At 37.9% G+C, this 21,428-nt stretch overlaps 1 protein-coding gene across 10 annotated transcripts in view; it reads left to right on the top strand.

Moving 5' to 3' along the window:
• LOC132145663 (protein 4.1-like) overlaps positions 1-11,387 on the top strand; it is a 72,584-nt gene extending 61,197 nt beyond the window's left edge. For 9 of the 10 annotated variants that reach the window (XM_059556843.1, XM_059556841.1, XM_059556839.1 and 6 more), the window contains 5 exons: positions 3,512-3,640; positions 3,994-4,092; positions 4,405-4,485; positions 6,327-6,443; positions 10,488-11,387. In XM_059556843.1, the coding sequence (XP_059412826.1) occupies positions 3,512-3,640; positions 3,994-4,092; positions 4,405-4,485; positions 6,327-6,425 (408 nt within the window). In that variant the 3' untranslated portion in view covers positions 6,426-6,443; positions 10,488-11,387. The remainder of the gene's footprint in view (positions 1-3,511; positions 3,641-3,993; positions 4,093-4,404; positions 4,486-6,326; positions 6,444-10,487) is intronic. The other variant, XM_059556838.1, reaches the window with a different exon arrangement.
• The last annotated feature ends 10,041 nt before the right edge of the window (positions 11,388-21,428 follow it).

Here is a 21,428-nt window from a genome sequence, read left to right as displayed (position 1 = left end):
GTTTCTTAATTTTCTGCAAATAAGGGCAAACCATATACCATACAGACTACTTTTAAAACTTTGACTTGTAGACCATTTCAGGTTTAAGTGATGTTTTTGTTAACTGGCTTGCGATTGGTCTTTCAGTTTTACACAAGCAAAGGCTCAAACCTATGTTCATTTGAAACGTAAACTTTTTTTTTTTGCTGCCTTGCAAACACTGTAAATTCCTTCAGTATGTGCAAATGTAGTGGTAGCTTTTTTGTAAGTTTTTATGTTATTCTCTATCTCCACGCTGTGACCACTGGACTTCTCTGGACAACTTTTCAGCACACGTAGCACTTTGCTTCTCTTTGCAGATATAAATCTCTCCTCCACTGCCAGCCGATCCATAATGAAAGGGACATTTTCTGTAACACCTTCTTCTGCTTTGTGAAGTATTTATGTTGTATCAGTCCTAAGTGGATCAGGCTAACAGGGCTTTAATTAAACACCACACAAATATTGTCCTGTTTCTCCTTCAGTTGGACTCCAGCATGCATCAAAAACATCAGTACTACTGTCATGCCAGCTTTAAATGTGTCTTACATGATACAACAATCACAGCCTCTTTCTCTGTAAAAAGAAGTAAAAAATTCACTGTTGTCAGAGTAGATGGCATATTTATTTGACTCAATTTTGAGGTGTCTGGATCAGACTGGTGGAGTGATGCTGGATAGTCCCAGTAAAGAGTAGCAGATTGTGGATTTGATGCATCGTAATAATCAGAATCGTTCTGCAAGATGGGCAATTGCAAATTTTGTTCAGGACATATCTTTGTTACATCATTTGCATAATTTCCTTTAGTTCATTTCATTCTTGTTCAGTAGGTTGTCATAGACCATCTGATTTTGTATATATTTCTAACCCTGGTTTGGATTTGTTTCAAAATATATATAACATCTGCTCTGACGAAGTCCATTCCATGATAAAGACAAGGTACAATCAATAAACTTTAAAAATAACTTTTCTGTGAAGTAGTTTTCACAGAACATCATGAAATCTAGTGAAATATTTTTAGATATACATGAAAGTCTGTTCATTTCAATTTGCATCGAGCTCAAATGTTTAAAATTCCCTAATATGGTTTTATTGTGGACTCTGAGATCACCATATCCACTGCAAAAAAATTACATTTTCTTAATTATTTTCTTGTCATGGTCATACTGTAAACACAATATCTGGATTTCTTGCTTATAGCCAAATTATCTTTATTTCCAGACAAACTGCAACTGCTTTTATTGATGTCTGTAAGAAGACAGGAAAATATATGTCTAATATTTCAAAATAATAATCATAATCTTTTTTTTTTTTTTTCTGTCTGACTAAGAGGATGTTGTCCATTCAGTATGAAAACAGCTTATGGAGATGTTATCACTTCTTTAAATTTCTTTAGCAAGAGATTTTGTGGTTCCATGGATGGTAAGGATTATAATTCAAAACATTTTCCAAAAAAAGTAAATAGTCTCAGACTAATTAGATTTTTCAGCCTTTGCCTTTTTCCCCCACCATTATCCTATTAGGGTGCGTTCATGGATACTTCAGCGTTTTAGGTTTCTGTGCTCTTCAGTTCTCTAAGAGTGACTCTTCTGGTAGTCTTTGGTCTCTTTCGCCTAATGAATTGCACTTTGAGTGACTTTAGTTTTTATGGATGCTACATGCACTTTTACATGTTGTTTGAACTGAAAAGTGTGTTGGCAGTGTGTGTACACTACTAACCTATAATGATAAAAATCTACCAAGTGTTTTTTTTAATCTTTTTTAATCTTGTTAAATAATTTCACCTTTGTCAAATCGAGTTGATCTCAGATGCCTGTCAGTGTGAAGTCACACAGTCCCAGCCCCCTCCCACGATAGTTTGATTGACGGTAGCATTTGAGCTCAGACTGGACTGGCGTCTTACCTTAGACCCTCTCTGAGTGACTGTCATCAGTCCACCATTGTTTCACCGCCGGAGCAGGAGTATATCGAGGTGTTCTGTTGTTGGATGTAATAATGACATAGTAGTCGTCATTTACTCCCGACATCTGAGTCGCTGAAGACGCAGTGGATTAGCTTTGTTTTTGAAGGGAATGTGCCCCCGATCTACATAAATGAGTCTATGTTTGCTCAAATCATTCGTGATCCAGCTTCACCTCCGGAAAAAGTGAGTATAAGGTTTTTTAAGGAATCTTTGCAAAATGCCTTTCCTAATAATGTGCTAGTAATAATTAGCAAGTTCCGCGGCTAATGGAAACCATCTCATGAGAACGGCTCGTCACCCCACGGAAGAGATGGGCGGGGTCAGCAGAGCTCATTAGCATTTAAAGGAAGATACACTAAAATGGTTTAGTGCATAATAAAAGTACAGTATGCTATAGAGTTTTCAGTAAGACCCTAAAGAATACATTTCAACTTGTGGAAAATGGGCATCCAATGACCCCTTGAAATACATAACTATGTAAAAGATGTAAAAGAGCTCACGATTTGGCTTGAATTTGCCAGAGTTTTCATTCTCATCTGTCAACCTGACATCACCATTATTGGATAAAAATTTAATTTGACTTACAATGTGCCAAATGTTCCTAAATCAAAAGCTTTTTTGGCCGAGTGCCTATAGATAAAAGATTAAAAAGCAAAACCATACTAATTTGTGATGGTTTTGAAATGCATAATCTGCATATCTGAGCCAAGCATTGTGGGTAATAAGGAACGGTGGGCTTTTAGGTTTGATAAAGATTTCATTCAGGTCCTCTCAGTCAAGAGGATGTATATAGTTGTAGAATTAACACTCTTCACTCTTAATGGAGGAGTGTTTGTGGAGCTTCCTGATATTTTTCTCCACTGGGACTCTCTTCTGTGAAGCATAATTTATTTCCAACCGAGACTGATTATTACAGAAATCATAATTTTCAATTATTTTCCTTGGAATTTATGTTAATATACTAGCAAAAGCATGCAGTTATTTCTTATACTACAAATCCAGAACTATGTTCCTGTTTTACTCAATACCATAATTGCGATATTGTTTATTTATTGCAGTCCACATCGCGATTGTGATATGTTTGATTAATTGGGTAGCACTAATTTTAACACTTTTCTCTGCCTTTATTATTAACTCAGCTAGGTGACAATTTTATACCATTCCATTAATGTTTAAGAAATCTAGTCAGTGTGCCATAATAAGCGTTTTTAGATAGCTTTTCTTTTTTACACACCATAAAAAAATATATTTTTATTGGAAAGGGTGATAAAGTACATATGAAATTATTGAAGTTGCTGTATTTTGTACCTGTTTTTTATTTTTTTGGCAAACTATTTCAAGTCTCACGAGGCTAAGCATTTTTTCTTGTCTAGCAGATAGTCAGCACAGAATATCAATCTCACGGTACAAAGGCTTGGCCAAAGGTCCCAGAAGGTGTTTAGTAACTGTTGATGTGTGTGAGGTGAAGTAAATGTAGTGAGAAAAGCAATTCTCCGCTCACTTTCTACTGTGTCTTGACCCCTCTCACAGTCTCCTGTGGTGAAGACGAAAACGATCACCATTTCTGATGTCACCAACTCCCTTCGCAGCGAAATCGCCTCCAAGGACATCCCAGTTGTGCATACAGAGACCAAGACCATCACATATGAGTCTGCACAGGTGAACCCACTCGCTCTTTGAATCAACCTTATTGCTGACATCTTTTTTGGTTAGTCTTTCAATGTGGCATTGTTTGACTGAATATGTATGAAAAATGAATTAGGATGTACTGGGATGTAAAATGCATCTGCAATTTTTTTCCAAAATATATCAGATTTCAAAAGAAAAATCATCCATCTTTAAAATACATGAATTCACTTACAACAACAAAACTCATCTCATGACATCTCATGTTTTTCCGTTACTGTGCGCCCTTTGGGGCTCCACAGGAAATGGCTTTGGATGTACAGTAAGTGATAAATGAGGGATGTAATGGAAGAGATTTCTAAGCACGTGTATTTGTTTGCTAATAGCCCAACGCGCTTTCAGAGAAGGAGTCTGGGATGCTGTTGAGTGCTCAGACCATCACCTCAGAGACCGTCAGCACCACCACCACCACCCAGATCACCAAGGTACATGAAGCTACATCTAAACCTGCAATGTCTGCTGCTAAAACAACAACTGATTGATGTTAAATGGGTTAAGCACAACGTAAAACTTCAAATTATAAGACGAACACTTTCTGCATAGCATAATTACTCCACTCTGCAAGTTAGGGCACAATGGTGCCAAGAGGCTGTGTATATAAGATAAAGCCATGTTTAATTACAATTTATATCACCATTCCACAGCATCTTACAAAGTTAGTGAAGAGTTGGCGTACTGCACAGATGAGATATACACTTCATTCTCATTCTCTCGTTCTCTTCCCTTTCTCTGCTCAGACGGTGAAAGGCGGGATCTCAGAGACCCGTATCGAGAAGAGAATCGTGATCACTGGAGACACTGAGATTGACCATGATAAGGTGAAATGCACATAGAGTTAATAATCATATCGGCCACACAGTAGATGCAGAATGTTTTATAGACAAGATTTATAGGATAAAAACGTCCAAAAGGTTCGAAGAAGGAGAATACAGTATGTCAACAGCATTGGTCTATTTTCCTGAAAGAGAAAAGCTAAATGCATATATCTGATATGTAACAGATATACACTCACCTAAAGGATTATTAGGAACACCATACTAATACTGTGTTTGACCCCCTTTTGCCTTCAGAACTGCCTTAATTCTACGTGGCATTCAACAAGGTGCTGAAAGCATTCTTTAGAAATGTTGGTCCATATTGATAGGATAGCATCTTGCATTTGATGGAGATTTGTGGGATGCACATCCAGGGCACGAAGCTCCCGTTCCACCAAATCCCAAAGATGCTCTATTGGGTTGAGATCTGGTGACTGTGGGGGCCATTTTAGTACAGTGAACTCATTGTCATGTTCAAGAAACCAATTTGAAATGATCGAGCTTTGTGACATGGTGCATTATCCTGCTGGAAGTAGCCACCAGAGGATGGGTACGTGGTGGTCATAAATGGATGGACATGGTCAGAAACAATGCTGAGGTAGGCCGTGGCATTTAAACGATGCCCAATTGGCACTAAGGGGCCTAAAGTGTGCCAAGAAAACATCCCCCACACCATTTAGGGGAAGTCGTGGCCAAATGGTTAGAGAGTCGGACTCCCAATTGAAAGGTTGTGAGTTCGAGTCCCGAGCCGGCAGGAATTGTGGGTGGGGGGAGTGCATGTACAGTTCTCTCTCCACCTTCAATACCACGACTTAGGTGCCCTTGAGCAAGGCATTGAACCCCCAACTGCTCCCCGGGCGCCGCAGCATAAATGGCTGCCCACTGCTCCGGGTGTGTGCTCACAGTGTGTGTGTGTGTGTTCACTGCTCTGTGTGTGTGCATTTCGGATGGGTTAAACGCAGAGCACAAATTCTGAGTATGGGTCACCATACTTGGCTGAATGTCACTTCACACATTACACCACCACCACCAGCCTGCACAGTGGTAACAAGGTATGATGGATCCATGTTCTCATTCTGTTTACGCCAAATTCTGACTCTACCATCTGAATGTCTCAAAAGAAATCGAGACTCATCAGACCAGGCAACATTTTTCCAGTCTTCAACTGTCCAGTTTTGGTGAGCTCATGCAAATTGTAGCCTCTTTCTCCTATTTGTAGTGGAGATGAGTGGTACCCAGTGGGGTCTTCTGCTGTTGTAGTCCATCCGCCTCAAGGTTGTGCGTGTTGTGGCTTCACAAATGCTTTGCTGCATACCTTGGTTGTAACGAGTGGTTATTTCAGTCAAAGTTGCTCTTCTATCAGCTTGAATCAGTCGAACCCATTCTCCTCTGACCTCTAGCATCAACGAGGTATTTTCGCCCACTGGACTGCCGCACACTTGATGTTTTTCCCTTTTCACACCATTCTTTGTAAACCCTAGAAATGGTTGTGCGTGAAAATCCCAGTAACTGAGCAGATTGTGAAATACTTAGACCGGCCCGTCTGGCACCAACAACCATGCCACGCTCAAATCACCTTTCTTTCCCATTCTGACATTCAGTTTGGAGTTCAGGAGATTGTCTTGACCAGGACCACACCCCTAAATGCATTGAAGCAAATGCCATGTGATTGGTTGATTAGATAATTGCATTAATGAGAAATTGAACAGGGGTTCCTAATAATCCTTTAGGTATGTGTATAAGACCTCAAAGCTTGGATTAAAAGCCACAAAAGTTATTTCATGGGGCCTTTAAATGTGTAGGTTTAGTGGACTGGTTTCAGTACTGTCCTCTCTGCTCTCCAGGCTCTTGCTCAGGCTATAAAGGAGGCGAAGGAGCAGCACCCTGACATGTCTGTGACTAAAGTGGTTGTACATCAGGAAACAGAGATCACTCCTGAGTAACTCCGGCGTGAGACACAGGTTAGTTTCCTCCAGCACAGCCTGACTGAGAATGAGACCCGCTTTAGCACATGAACGATTACAGCAAGTGAGATTAATATAATATATATGCATTTATTTTAGAAATACTGAAGGGTTCTGCATGCCAAAAAAACATCTTGTGATAATGCCTCTAGTCGTCACTCAGCATGTTTTATTCAGTTCTCAATATGAGAAGCCAAACACTGGAGAAATTAAAGGAGCTCTAGTGGAAAGTGGAAAAAGTGGAAAAGTAAAGGAGAAAGAGCTGCATTCTGAGCTGGAAGGTGCAGTTTGCTAAAAGACGAAAACCTGAAAAAATATGATTATGATTAAAAAAGAAGAGAAAAAAGTTAATGAAAAGTTATTATGTTATTTTTTTACCCTTTAAATAAGGTGGAAAAAACAACTGATTTTTCATTCTGTCAGCCAGATGAATTAAAGCTGCTAACAGACGACTGCTGTGAATATTCAGTGATAAAATGATTAGTGACTGCAGCAAATATACAAAATAAGATCTGCTGCAGACACGCACATGATTACGCACAGTATATCTTCTGCAGTATAATTAGAGCGTATTTTATTCATATGGCTGAAAAAGAAAAACCTACAGTTCTGGATTTCTTTATTTAGAGTGCAATAACAATTTTAGGCATGCTTCTTTTTTAAAATTAATAATGAGTAATAATATTTAATTGTGAGTGTGTCAAAGCAATTTCAAGAGGATTTCATGTAAAAAGGATTGCTGACCACTGTTTTAGGATATACAGGTGCTGGTCATATAATTAGAATATCATCAAAAAGTTGATTTATTTCACTAATTCCATCCAAAGGTGAAACTTGTATATTATATTCATTCACTACAAACAGACTTATTTCTTTAATTTTTGATGATTACAACTGACAACTAAGAAAAATCCCAAATTCAGTATCTCAGAAAATTAGAATATTACTTAAGACCAATACAAAAGAAAGGATTTTTAGAAATCTTGACCAACTGAAAAGTATGAACATGAAAAGTATGAGCATGTACAGCACTCAATGCTTAGTTGGGGCTACTTTTTCCTGAATTACTGCAGCAATGCGGCGTAGCATGGAGTCGATCAGTCTGTGGCACTGCTCAGGTGTTATGAGAGCCCAGGTTGCTCTGATAGTGGCCTTCAGCTCTTCTGGATTGTTGCATCTGGCATATCGCATCTTCCTCTTCACAATACCCCATAGATTTTCTATGGGGTTAAGGTCAGGCGAGTTTGCTGGCCAATTAAGAACAGGGATACCATGGTCCTTAAACCAGGTACTGGTAGCTTTGGCACTGTGTGCAGGTGCCATGTTCTGTTGGAAAATGAAATCTGCATCTCCATAAAGTTGGTCAGCAGCAGGAAGCATGAAATGCTCTAAAACTTCCTGGTATATGGCTGCGTTGACCTTGGACCTCAGAAAACACAGTGGACCAACACCAGCAGATCACATTGCACCCCAAACCATCACTGACTGTGGAAACTTTACACTGGACCTCAAGAAACGTGGATTGTGTGCGTCTCCTCTCTTCCTACAGACTCTGGGACCCTGATTTCCAAAGGAAATGCAAAATTTACTTTCATCAGAGAACATAACTTTCGACCACTCAGCAGCAGTCCAGTCCTTTTTGAAGCGAGACGCTTCTGACGCTGTCTGTTGTTCAAGAGTGGCTTGACACAAGGAATGCGACAGCTGAAACCCATGTCTTGCATACGTCTGTGTGTAGTGGTTCTTGAAGCACTGACTCCAGCTGCAGTCCACTCTTTGTGAATCTCCCCCACATTTTTGAATGGGTTTTGTTTCACAATCCTCTCCAGGGTGTGGTTATCCCTATTGCTTGTACACTTTTTTTCTACCACATCTTTTCTTTCCCTTCGCCTCTCTATTAATGTGCTTGGACACAGAGCTCTGTGAACAACCAGCCTCTTTTGCAATGACCTTTTGTGTCTTGTACTCCAATGGTTGTCTTTTGAACAACTGTCAAGTCAGCATTCTTCCCCATGATTGTGTAGCTTACAGAACTAGACTGAGAGACCATGTAAAGACCTTTGTAGGTGTTTTGAATTAATTAGCTTTATTAGAGTGTGGCACCAGGTGTCTTCAATATTGAACCTTTTCACAATATTCTAATTTTCTGAGATACTGAATTTGGGATTTTCCTTAGTTGTCAGTTATAATCATCAAAATTAAAAGAAATACACATTTGAAATATATCAGTCTGTCTGTAACGAATAAATATAATATACAAGTTTCACTTTTTGAATGGAATTAGTAAAATAAATCAACTTTTTGATGATATTCTAATTATATGACCAGCACCTGTACATTTCAGTGCTATGATTTCATTCCATACGATGCCTCCCTTTCACTATTGCACCAGCATTGCTGCTGCACAAACACATTATTGTATCAGTGATGGCGTCTTCTGCCCCTCTGCGGCTCTTAGTGTAGCTCTCTAATAGCACTAGAGTTTGATGTGTTTATGGCATAGGTTTAAATCTCTTCTCCTATGTGCCAAACAGCCATACTGTCTCCCGTGATACATTAAACCCATCACAGCCTTTCTGAGATTTTGTCTTTTCAATTTTAAAAATTTGACATTTTAAAAATTCCTAAATTTCAAAACTGAGGATTACTGCAGGCTTAGCATTACAAATAAAGCAAGATCCTTTAATAAGATGGCAACGATGGAAACTCCAGAGCACACTTCATACCAACAGAAAGAAGTGCTAAAGGAGAAGCTCGGTGAATTAGACATGGACACTTAAACTGTATGATTTACAGATACCATTAACTGTGCTCCAATAAAAAGCTCAGTCCTTTAGAAAGCACTCTAATACTGCCATATTTACAGCTGTTACACACACATGCAGGTTGGTGATATCCCAGTTCAGCTCCAGAATTTCAATCGAGGGGGGAAAGAGGATGCAGAATTTCATTTAATATTCAAATGTATTAGATATTAGATGATACATCATATTAATTAGATGATATTAGATGACATTAATATTCAGTGTTGTTAATACCACCTCTTAAAGTGTTTCATAAATGTATTTTATTAAATTACTACTTACTAATGGGCCATGAAGAAGAACAGTGCTATTTTAGTATATATATGTGTGTGTGTGTGTGTGTTTTAAATACACTATTATAGAATTTACCAAAATAATAATAATTTGAATTAGCCTATATTTAATATTTTTGTTGTCTTTTTTTAGCAATTTTGTTGTGTGCTTTTGTCATTTTTATTACTTTTTTGTAATTTACATATATATATATATATATATATATTATACTTTAACATTCAGTTTTATGGCTAAGTTTTTTTTTTTTAGATTAAATACATTTATTTATTTTACATTTTTATTTTATTTCAGGTTTTTTATTACATTTTTTATTAACTTGACTAAACAACACTGATAAAGACCATCACTTCATTCCCAGAATAATTTATCTGTCCCCAAAATTTTCAAAACATTGAACATTTAAAACACTTAAAAAATAAATAAATAAAACAATCAACAGAATGTTTGGATTTAAGATTGCTTTTGATCTGTTGTTTTGACTGTAAAGAACTTGGCGTACAGAAATATATGTAATAAAAATGAAAAACAAGTCCAGAAAGGGAAGCGTCTCCATGTTAGGCCTTTTAGTGTGTGTGTGTGTGTGTGTGAGGCACTGGGCATCTGGTGCTGTTTAACCAGCTGTCAGGGTGGTATGTATACAGACACACAGCTCCTAGAGGATGATGGGTAATGCTGCCCTGCTAGTTTGTTCCCACAGTGCCCTGTGTTGTGCGTGCAGAGACCCAGTTCACCCCATTCGCCCCGTCAATGTTTACCTCTCTTTCTTTCACTCATCCAACATTATTTCCATGTCGTTCAGGTCTGCATGCCGCAGGCCATCCTGGTTTTCATCACTGACTCTGTGACCCATGGGATTGTTTACTTTTTGCTTTACCAGAAATGCTGTCCTGTTTTGTTTGTCTCGCATGATTGTTGATTAGGCTTTGATCTCACATCAATGCAGGGTGAAAGAAAAGCGACCAGTCGGGTTTATGAATGTGAAAATACAACGCAAGATCCCTCACGACCAGCCCCTTCCCATCAACCCACGGGTTCCCTCGCGGACAAACACTTCCTGTAGCAGCACATGTCCCACCCAGTCATTTCCATCTGAGACACATCTGTCAGGTCTCAAGCAACTCATACTGCAAACTGAGCATCCAGCATCTGTCCAGCGTCCACACCTCAGGCAGACTTCTTCCAAAACCCTGCCTGACCTGCACCACGTCAAAGACATTCCATGATGGACTGAACCATGTTACAAAACCCTTTTCTAAAACAGTGGCTAAAGAGCAACTTTTTATCTCAAATTCATACTGTGTTTGGTGGATTCCAAAGGGTTAGTTCACATTACAATAACTGGGCGGCAGGAATTTTCTTAAAGTGTCATTTTGTTGTTGTTGTTATTGATTTTTTTTATTTAATATTTCTTTGCAATTGGTTGATTATCTGTCATAATCTGAAACATTTAAAGGGCACGTTCACCCACCCAAAATACAAATTCGTCACCTAGTGATGCAAAGCTGAATTTTAGGATTTTCTTGATTATCAACATTCTTCTTTTGCATTCCACACAAGAGAAAATCATAAAAAATGGATAAATTGATTATAGAATTTTTGGTGAACCATTCCTTCGAAGTTCTATAATTCCATAATTTAATTTCCGTTCACATGCATTCAAATTTGACAGGTTTATCATAAATGTTTGAACACACAAATAAGATTTGAGCATTGCAGGGGAAGATTTCAGTGATTAAATGGCAATTGTTCCTTAAAATCATCATATGATGTCGTAGGACTTGGATTATGGTACATGAGGCACATTACTGCTTTTTTGACTTTTATGGTGCTCATTTTTGGAACTTTTGGAACGGTCTGGGAAAACATAAATAGAGTAAATTGAGAGTAAATGACATCATTTAAATTTTTTTGGGTGAACTGTTCTTATTCCAGAAGTCCATCCTGTTGTAAAGTCCATTATTTTATGTTCCTCTTAAATGTGAAAGTATTATTTTTGTTCTCGGTGTAAAAATAATGCGTTATTTTCCTTCAGAATGCTGGAGCAATTTCAGATGTTCTCTTGTGTTTTAAAGTTACTTTGCATATTTGTGGAAGGCTTGTATAATTGTTCTTTTGTCTTGTTGGTAACGCCGTCCTGTGTCATCATGGATTGGGGGTCCGATGAAGATGGGGTGGGGTATTGTAGTGAAACTACACTCTATGATATTTCTATTTATTTTCATCAGTTTTGTTTCTCGTCTGTGTGTGTACTTTGCATTTTAGATGCCCTGCTCTCTTAAATGCAGCTTTGATGTTTTTGTATTAGATCCAGAATCCCAAACACCAGCTCCCGCCAGTTTTTAAATGGGATTTGCAGGGATAACTTTGCTCATGTTCAGTATATTTCTACTTTTCTACTAGAGGGGGCAGTATGTTCTTACCCATGTGGTCTATAGCAGATCTGCAGAGCCTTCAAAACGAACATCCACACACGACCTGAAGTGGTTTTAGAAGAATTGGAATCGATTAGCCAGGAATGGGGCTAATTAGCAATTATGGTAATTAATTGTGCCAAGGATGAATCTGAAAGAGATCGGGCAGATCTACAGCAAATTAAAATGAGTTTCAGTCATTCATTCTGACATTCATTTTCCTCGGATTGACTTTAAAGGTCACGACTGACAATTCTGGAGCAGTAATTCAATTCTAGAAACTATAAGTGGGAAATTGAGGATTTTATATTGTGCATCAACACTGCCGGTGGCGTAAAGCATGCTACCCCACGTCAAACTGACGAGTCCAGCACGTCCTGTTTTTAAATGTCTATTTTAAAATGTTACGCTTTTATAATAGTTCAAATAGTATCCTGTACAGAGACCGAGGTGATGTAGTTCGTTCAGTGTTGTTTTCTTCATTGTTGAACTCCTTTCCTATGCTAGTCCGGGGTGAAGAAAAGAAACGAATCGTACGTTTTTCCTCAAGAGGTTCTCTTTCTTCTCATCACACCCTTTTTTCTTTTGCCATTACTAGAAAAAAGACAAATGTACAACATAGCACCATGCACTGAATAAACTCCAACTGGGACACATTCTTCACACAGTTTCAAGAGTATTTGTTATTCACAAGCTTCTTGGCTTTCTTAATGCATGTTTCAGATCTTCTTATGAGCGTTTACTTTGTGCATGTTAGTAATCATTCGTTAAAACGAAATAACTTCCTTTCCAGTTGACATCAGTCCTTCTTATTAATAAACCAACACCCATTTCATACAATCCAATCAGTTCCCAATGGATAAAACATCCTGCGTAATATTTTTCCCCTTTAATGTCCTGTTTCACAGAAATGAGTCATATTACAGAAGTAATATGGGATGTTAATGTGGTCTACCTCATGAAAAACTCAACATCGTACGCCAGAAATGACTTTATGTTCTACATAGCTCTGTTATGCAGGCGCTCACATGCATATATCCCAGGCCTGGCTTTCCTCAAATGAGTGCTGCGTTTTTCTGGCAGGTTGTGGTTTATTAGCAGCGTTTATCTTGTTGAAAGCAGACTCCAATGGTTCTGATTGCAGTGGATTCGCTCATAACCCTGGAGACGGGCTGAGATGAGCTGCCACAGGTGGTGTGAACACAGAGTGAACTGGAAGACCAATTCAGCTGGGAATCACAGAGCTCTTCTGTTAATAAAGACAATATTACAGATTTTCTTGTCTTTGCTTCATACTTGCATCATGCACTATGCTTCGGTTCAGTTGCCTAAAAATGGTTGGCACTAAAGATGGGGATGTTGTATTAATTTATTACACTGCATTTAGGATTCATTCTGGCCATAGGATTATAGGATCAAAAGAGTTCAGACATATTGAAGTTTCTGATTAATTTATTCATACTTGGAGCTTGGAGGGGTGATATTTCCATCCGTCCATTTCTATCTGAATTCAAATTCAATTTATTTCTATTTGTTTCACATTTGAGATTAGATTTAGCATGTACCTAATCATAGTATGCTGGAAATAATATGGCAAGGCATAACAACAATGCAAATATGTAAAACTACATTTCCCATCATTCAGCACAAAGAACATAAAAAGCAAATAATCCATCACTAACGCTTCTACTGTGCATTTACTTTTCATTTTCTGATCATTTCGTCTTTTTTGGATAGTGAAAACGAGAGAAAGAAATGTAAAAAAGATTATTTTTGTCCAAAACAAAACAGATTTATCCAGAAATTGTATGTGTGCGTGCGTGTGTGTGTGTTTATATATATATATATATATATATATATATATATATATATATATATATATATATATTAGTGATATGAAACGATTAATCGCATCCAAAATAAAAGTTTGTGTTTACATAATATGCTGTGTATATTTAATATACACAAATACATAAATATGATATGTTTATGAATTAAATATATTTATATTTAATATAAAATGTAAGGATATAAATATATACATGTAAATATTTAACAAAATATATATTGTATGTGTGTGTATTTATATATACACAATATTTTGGATGTGATTAACTGTGATCAATCATTTGGCAGCACTAAATATATCTTATATATACTGTATATATATTAAAAAACTAAAATGAAAATGAATGTGAATTTATTTGGTTTGTCCCTCTTGAACTCCAGGTTTGTACAAAGACGTTCACATGATCAGTGTCACATCTGAATATTAAACTACAAGTAGATTCTTTCTTTGCTATCTTTTCCGTTTTATTACGAAGTACATCACAGTGCATATTTTAAATGAAAATTTGTACACAACTTTAATGTCTCATGTTTCTTTGAAATCTTCTTATTCCACTTGAGATTATCTTCTTTACTTCATATAAGATGATGGTGCACAAACACATATTAATGTTCTGATCACGTCAGCCGGAGCGTCTCATTGGCGAGTTTCTCTTCAGTCTGTCAGAAGCGGTCAGGGAGGAATATTTAAGAGCTTCAGAAACTCGTGAGCTGAAGTCAGCTGGAATTATCCAGGCAATTAGTTTTTCCTGGAGCTGTTATTTATGGGAATACTCTGAATGTTTTGAATGTTTAATCTCTGTGTTAAAGGTCAGAGAGAGGGCTGGGCCTTAACCATTGTAGCATTATTTGTTCAACCAAACAGTAGTTTTTTAAGCTGTCTGACTCTAAACATCAGCTCACAGAGCAGATGGATTAAACACTGAATCGTGGCACATACAGTAAATTATGTCAGTTAGCAGTGGATGACAGGCAATATCTCACTCTGCTAAATACCATCTTAGATTTATCCCTAGAATGCTAATGAATGTTACAAGAAAAGTCTTTAAAGTGTTTTTCTTTAAAGTGTAGTTCCAATGTACAGTCGTGGCCAAAAGTTTTGAGAATAACATAAATATTGGAAATTGGAAAAGTTGCTGCTTAAGTTTTTATAATAGCAATTTGCATATACTCCAGAATGTTATGAAGAGTGATCAGATGAATTGCATAGTCCTTCTTTGCCATGAAAATTAACTTAATCCCAAAAAAACCTTTCCACTGCATTTCATTGCTGTCATTAAAGGACCTGCTGAGATCATTTCAGTAATCGTCTTGTTAACTCAGGTGAGAATGTTGACGAGCACAAGGCTGGAGATCATTATGTCAGGCAGATTGGGTTAGAATGGCAGACTTGTTACATGTTAAAAGGAGGGTGATGCTTGAGATCATTGTTCTTCCATTGTTAACCATGGTGACCTGCAAAGAAATGCGTGCAGCCATCATTGCGTTGCATAAAAATGGCTTCACAGGCAAGGATATTGTGGCTACTAAGATTGCACCTAAATCAACAATTTATAGGATCATCAAGAACTTCAAGGAAAGAGGTTCAATTCTTGTAAAGAAGGCTTCAGGGCGTCCAAGAAAGTCCAGCAAGCGCCAGGATCGTCTCCTAAAGAGGATTCAGCTGCGGGATCGGAGTGCCACCAGTGCAGAGCTTGCTCAGGAATGGCAGCAGGCAGGTGTGAGCGCATCTGCACGCACAGTGAGGCCAAGACTTCTGGAAGATGGCCTGGTGTCAAGAAGGGCAGCAAAGAAGCCACTTCTCTCCAAAAAAACATCAGGGACAGATTGATCTTCTGCAGAAAGTATAGTGAATGGACTGCTGAGGACTGCTGAGGTCATATTCTCCGATGAAGACCCTTTCCGATTGTTTGGGGCATCTGGAAGAAGGCTTGTCTGGAGAAGAAAAGGTGAGCGCTACCATCAGTCCTGTGTCATGCCAACAGTAAAGCATCCTGACACCATTCATGTGTGGGGTTGCTTCTCATCCAAGGGAGTGAGCTCACTCACAATTCTGCCCAAAAACACAGCCATGAATAAAGAATGGTACCAAAACACCCTCCAACAGCAACTTCTTCCAACAATCCAACAACAGTTTGGTGAAGAACAATGCATTTTCCAGCACGATGGAGCACCGTGCCATGAGGCAAAAGTGATAACTAAGTGGCTCGGGGACCAGAATGTTGAAATTTTGGGTCCATGGCCTGGAAACTCCCCAGATCTTAATCCCATTGAGAACTTTTGGTCAATCCTCAAGAGGCGGGTGGACAAACAAAAACCCACTAATTCTGACAAACTCCAAAAATGATTATGAAAGAATGGGTTGCTATCAGTCAGGATTTGGCCCAGAAGTTGATTGAGAGCATGCCCAGTCGAATTGCAGAGGTCCTGAAAAAGAAGGGCCAACACTGCAAATACTGACTCTTTGCATAAATGTCATGTAATTGTCGATAAAAGCCTTTGAAACGTATGAAGTGCTTGTAATTATATTTCAGTACATCACAGAAACAACTGAAACAAAGATCTAAAAGGAGTTTAGCAGCAAACTTTTTGAAAACTAATATTTATGTAATTCTCAAAACTTTTGGCCATGACTGTATGGTTTTCAGAAAAAAGCATGAAGCCAAGGCAGAGTTTTATAACTTTTTCCCTACAATCAGTTTGAGACCTGATACATATTTTACGCAAGACTGTACAGGGAAGTCGTGGCCTAATGGTTAGAGAGTTGGACTCCCAATCGAAAGGTTGTGAGTTCGAGTCCCGGGCCGGCAGGAATTGTGGGTGGGGGGAGTGCATGTACAGTTCTCTCTCCACCTTCAATACCACGACTTAGGTGCCCTTGAGCAAGGCATCGAACCCCCAACTGCTCCCCGGGCGCTGCAGCATAAATGGCTGCCCACTGCTCCGGGTGTGTGCTCACAGTGTGTGTGTGTGTGTGTGTTCACTGCTCTGTGTGTGTGTATTTCGGATGGGTTAAATGCAGAGCACAAATTCTGAGTATGGGTCACTGTACTTGGCTGAATGTCACTTCACTCACTCACTTCACTCACAGTAAATGTAGATGTGGATACGTTTACATGGCAATGACATGCTTACATGATAATGATGTACTAAAATATAAGATTTGACAGCGTTTTTAAAACATTTACTGTTCAGACATCTACGAAAATGAGAAAATGCTTTATTATGCCAGGCCAGTAGATGGCAATATCACTTGGTAAAGAAACACTACTGATCATGTAATGTGCATGATACCACAGTTTTCACAAATTTGTGTATCCGTAGTTTACATGGAGAGGATAATTGTATTATTGTTAAAAACATGCTCTTTGGAATCTATTTTTTAACTTTTTTGGAAACTTTTTTAAGTTTACATTTTCAGGATCCCAAAACATTCTACATTACATTTACATTTAATCATTTAGCAGACGCTTTTATCCAAAGCGACTTTCAAACAATAGAAGCAGTCAGGTCAACAAGAGAACAACTACACTATACAAGTGCCATGACAAGTCTCAGTTAGTCAGTCAGGTTTTTTTTCGTTTGTTTTGTTGTTGAATATGATAGACAAGAAAAGAAATGGTAAGTACTAGTAGTTGGTGGAAGTGCTGGTGAAAAAGATGAGTCTTTAGATGTTTCTTGAAAATGACTAAAGACTCACTGTACGAATTGAGATTGGGAGGTCATGCCACCAGCTGGGCACAGTCCAGGAAAAGGTCCGTGAGAGTGATTTTGAACTTCTTTGGGATGGCACCACAAGGTGTCGTTCACTTGCAGAGTGCAAACTTCTGGAGGGCACATAAGATTTAACCAGTGAGTTTAGATATGTTGGTGCCGTGCCAGTGGTCGTCTTGTAGGCAAGCATCAGTACCTTGAATTTGATGCGAGCGGCTACTGGTAGCCAGTGTAACCTGATGAGGAGAGGAGTAACGTGAGCTTTTTTGGGCTCATTGAAGATAACCCTCGCTGCTGCATTCTGGATCAATTGCAGAGGCTTGACAGTACATGCAGGAAGAGCCAGGAGAGCATTACAATAGTCCAGTCTGGAGAGAACAAGACCTTGGACAAGAAGTTGGGTGGCTTGCTCTGACAGGAAGGGTCTAATCTTCCTAATGTTGTACCCTGGTGTAAATGTAAAAAAACACCATTGTTGTGTAAATAAACGACCAAACCAAATAAATGTTACGTTTTTAGTTTGAAAAATGTTTTTATGTAAACACACCCCTTCGATTTATCACTAGAATGCTAATGAATGTTAAAATAAATTTGAGTTTTTCTTTAAAGTGTAGTTCCAACCCGATCTCATGTGATATTGTAAAATAAATAAAATAAAATGTATGCGAAACCTTTTACAAATCATATGAAAATTTATGATTTTTAGAAAAAAACATGAAGCTCTACCCTTAAACCTAACTATCAGAGGGGCATAGGCAGATCATATGAAAATATATGAATGAGATGAATTCATACAAATTAGCCACCAATTCATCAAAACATTAAATAATGAATGAATTCCAGTGAGATTCTGTTTTGTATTTTATTTTATTTTTTTCACCAGATACATACTTCACGCATGAATGCAGATGTGAATGCTTTAGGGCATGTTTTCATGACAACAGTGTAATGAAAAGATTTGTGTACAGATCACATCATTATCAAAATAAACCCCATTCACACAGACATACGAAAATACACAAAAAATGTTGTATTATTCATGTCAGGCCAGTAGTGGCGATGTCACTTTGTAAAGACTTCACACATATTCGTATAGAGTGAACACGCATGTGCATAAAGTCACTGGTTTTTCACACAATTTCACTTCTTTTCTTTAACAGTTTATAAGGAAACAACAACATTATCTTTTTTAAAAACTTTGAACCCCGTTTTCATAAGTTTTGCGTTCTAAAGGCCCCATAACATAAAGTAATTCAAACTCCACAGCATACCCCAGTACTCAACAGGGCACTTCATTAAAGAGTTTGGGACTCCAAAAACTGCTCACTCAGAGTATGACATTTTATGAATTTCAAGAAGTGAAGAAAAGAATGCATATTGGCATATTTGGCCTATCTAAACTTTCAGGTAGTCCCGCGCTGGCAGAGCAACTGCCATTGAGATGAACGGGAATATGACATAAATTCTACAATGAATTGTAATCATCATTGATTCTATAACATCATTGATTCTAATCATTGAATTTGTCACCCCAAATCACATCTTTGACATTTTGCAGTATTCACAGTGCAGTAGTGTGTTCACACTGAAAATTCCAAAAAGAAAAAGTGCACTTTAAATATCCGGATGATGCACTTAAATGAAAAATAAAGAGAGGAATGTTGGACACTTCATGCACTCAACAGTCACATCTTTAATAACATCACGAATGGGACCCAGACAGCAGCCAGATCCAGATGTATGCTCCTGTCTGGTTAGGTGCTAACAGACTCCGATTATTAATGACAAAATAACCTTATATAATTCATACACTACATCGTTGAGTACATAGTGCATAAGTATATAGTGTATCAGTGTATAGTGCATCATTTTTGGGATGCAGTTATTGTCTATAAGACTAAACATCTGGCCTGTCAGGGTTTGAATTTGGCTGTTTGTACAGAGCTTGTTAGAGGAATTTCCAGCTGTTTTACACAGAATATTTGAAATGTTCACATCACGTGTATCGCCCGTGGATGTAATGTAATGAAATAATGTAAGCTTCCAGCGTGAGCCACAGAATGAGCTGTGAGGCCAGCAGCACATGGTCTTGAATTCATATTCATAAGTGCACTGAGTAAAATGATTATTATATATCAACAGCAGCTGGTCTGCCATATGTGAATCTGCCCAGACGTGATATCCAAGGGTACACGAGAGGAATGTAAAAAAGATAACTATTTATTTTTTCAGCTTTAACTAAATGGAATGGGAGGCAGTTTTCCCACAAACCTGAGTGGCCCTGGTGTTTATTGGAATATGGATGTGTTTTCTGAATTTACAGACTTTTTTTACACTGTTGGTGAAATGAGTTCAAGATCTATCATTAAAGAAGGTGTTGATTACAAGCATCAATGTGATTCTAGTATAAAAAATAAATGGTACTTGCTTTCCTCTTTTTAGAAACTAAATTGCGTGCCAACTAAAACTTTAATGAAATGCCAGCGCAAGGGCCTGGTTTTCTTATTGTCGTCATCTTGAAACATTAACAGTTCTGTTTAGGGATGTTTTCCTGCTCCATGAAGTCAGTCCTGCCCTACAGCTAGAGAACGGCATTTGCTCAGCCAGCCTGCTTACATAAATACCGCCGTTTGCTTTGGTTGAATTAAATTATTTAGAATACAAATTGGAGTATGTTTGACTTAAAATAATTTTCTACCAAAAAGACTTTTCATTGGTCTTTTGGAATGAAAGCCCTTGACATAGCTGTATAAAAGCTTCCTCCACAGTCCAGAAAAATTATTGACTGAAACCAAACTGCAAAAACTGGTGGAGTCTTAAAGGTACAGTAAAATGCCAAATAGTCAATAGATTTAATACAAAATGGCATAAGAGGGACAGAAAATGCTAATAAAATATATATAAATAATAATATAAAGGCTATAACATTTTAAGTGGACCTCAGGGGGAAAAATAAATGGATAAAAATGTATGCCATGACCCTTAAAGCCTTTTACTATAAGAAACACTGCATTAATTGTCCATTATTCAGGCAATTACAAACACACTGAATGTATCTTGAGCCAACCAAAGTCTGACCTACTGTAGGCTTTTTTTTCTACAAAACTGCAGCAGTTGTCTCTGTAGATTAGGCCTCTTAGACTTGCAACAATAGCTGAGCTCTTTTAGTTTCATACAGAACATGAGCCTAGTGCAGGATTAAAGAAGCTTAATCACACACACACACACACATCTCTGGATAAAAGGGGCTCTTAGAAATCTACATTAAACTACTGATGTCGATTTAAAGAACATTTATATTTTTTATCGTGCACCTTCACATATCTGTGCCAATAGATCAGTAAAAATGGTAAAACAAAACAACTGACAAGTATTTAAAGGGTTAGTTCACCCAAAAATGACTCACCCTCGAGGCATCCTAGGTGTATATGACTTTCTTCTTTTAGACGAATCCAGTCGGAGTTATATTAAAAATTGTCCTGGCTTTTCCAAACTCTATCAGCAAAGTGGCTGTTTCTATACAACAGTCCACAAGTCGTCAAATAAAGTGCGCACATCCATAATAAAACACGGCTCTGGGGCATGAATAAAAGCCTCCTGTAGCAAATTCACATGTTTTTTTGTAAGATAAATATCCATATTTGAGACAAAATAAGCACTTTTCTCTCACTTCATCTATACCAACTGTGGTAAGTGGAAGCCGTTACAGCAGATGACGCAGCACGTATACGTCACAAACGCACCTGTGACATCTGTTTGTTAACAGGAGCAAAGGAAGCAAAGTTTCTTACTTTAACAAAGGAAAACCAGTCTCTTGGCTTATATCATAATCCTCTGACATTCTTCTTTACAAATCCTCGTTTGTGCTTCTAATTCATGACTGTTTTATTTTGTTCTCTCTCTGCAGTCGT

Source organism: Carassius carassius, chromosome 8, assembly GCF_963082965.1.
Source record: "Carassius carassius chromosome 8, fCarCar2.1, whole genome shotgun sequence".
Classification (NCBI taxonomy): Eukaryota; Metazoa; Chordata; class Actinopteri; order Cypriniformes; family Cyprinidae; genus Carassius; species Carassius carassius.
The sequence above is the reverse complement of the archived record's forward strand: the minus strand, read 5'-3'. Positions and strand labels throughout refer to the sequence as shown.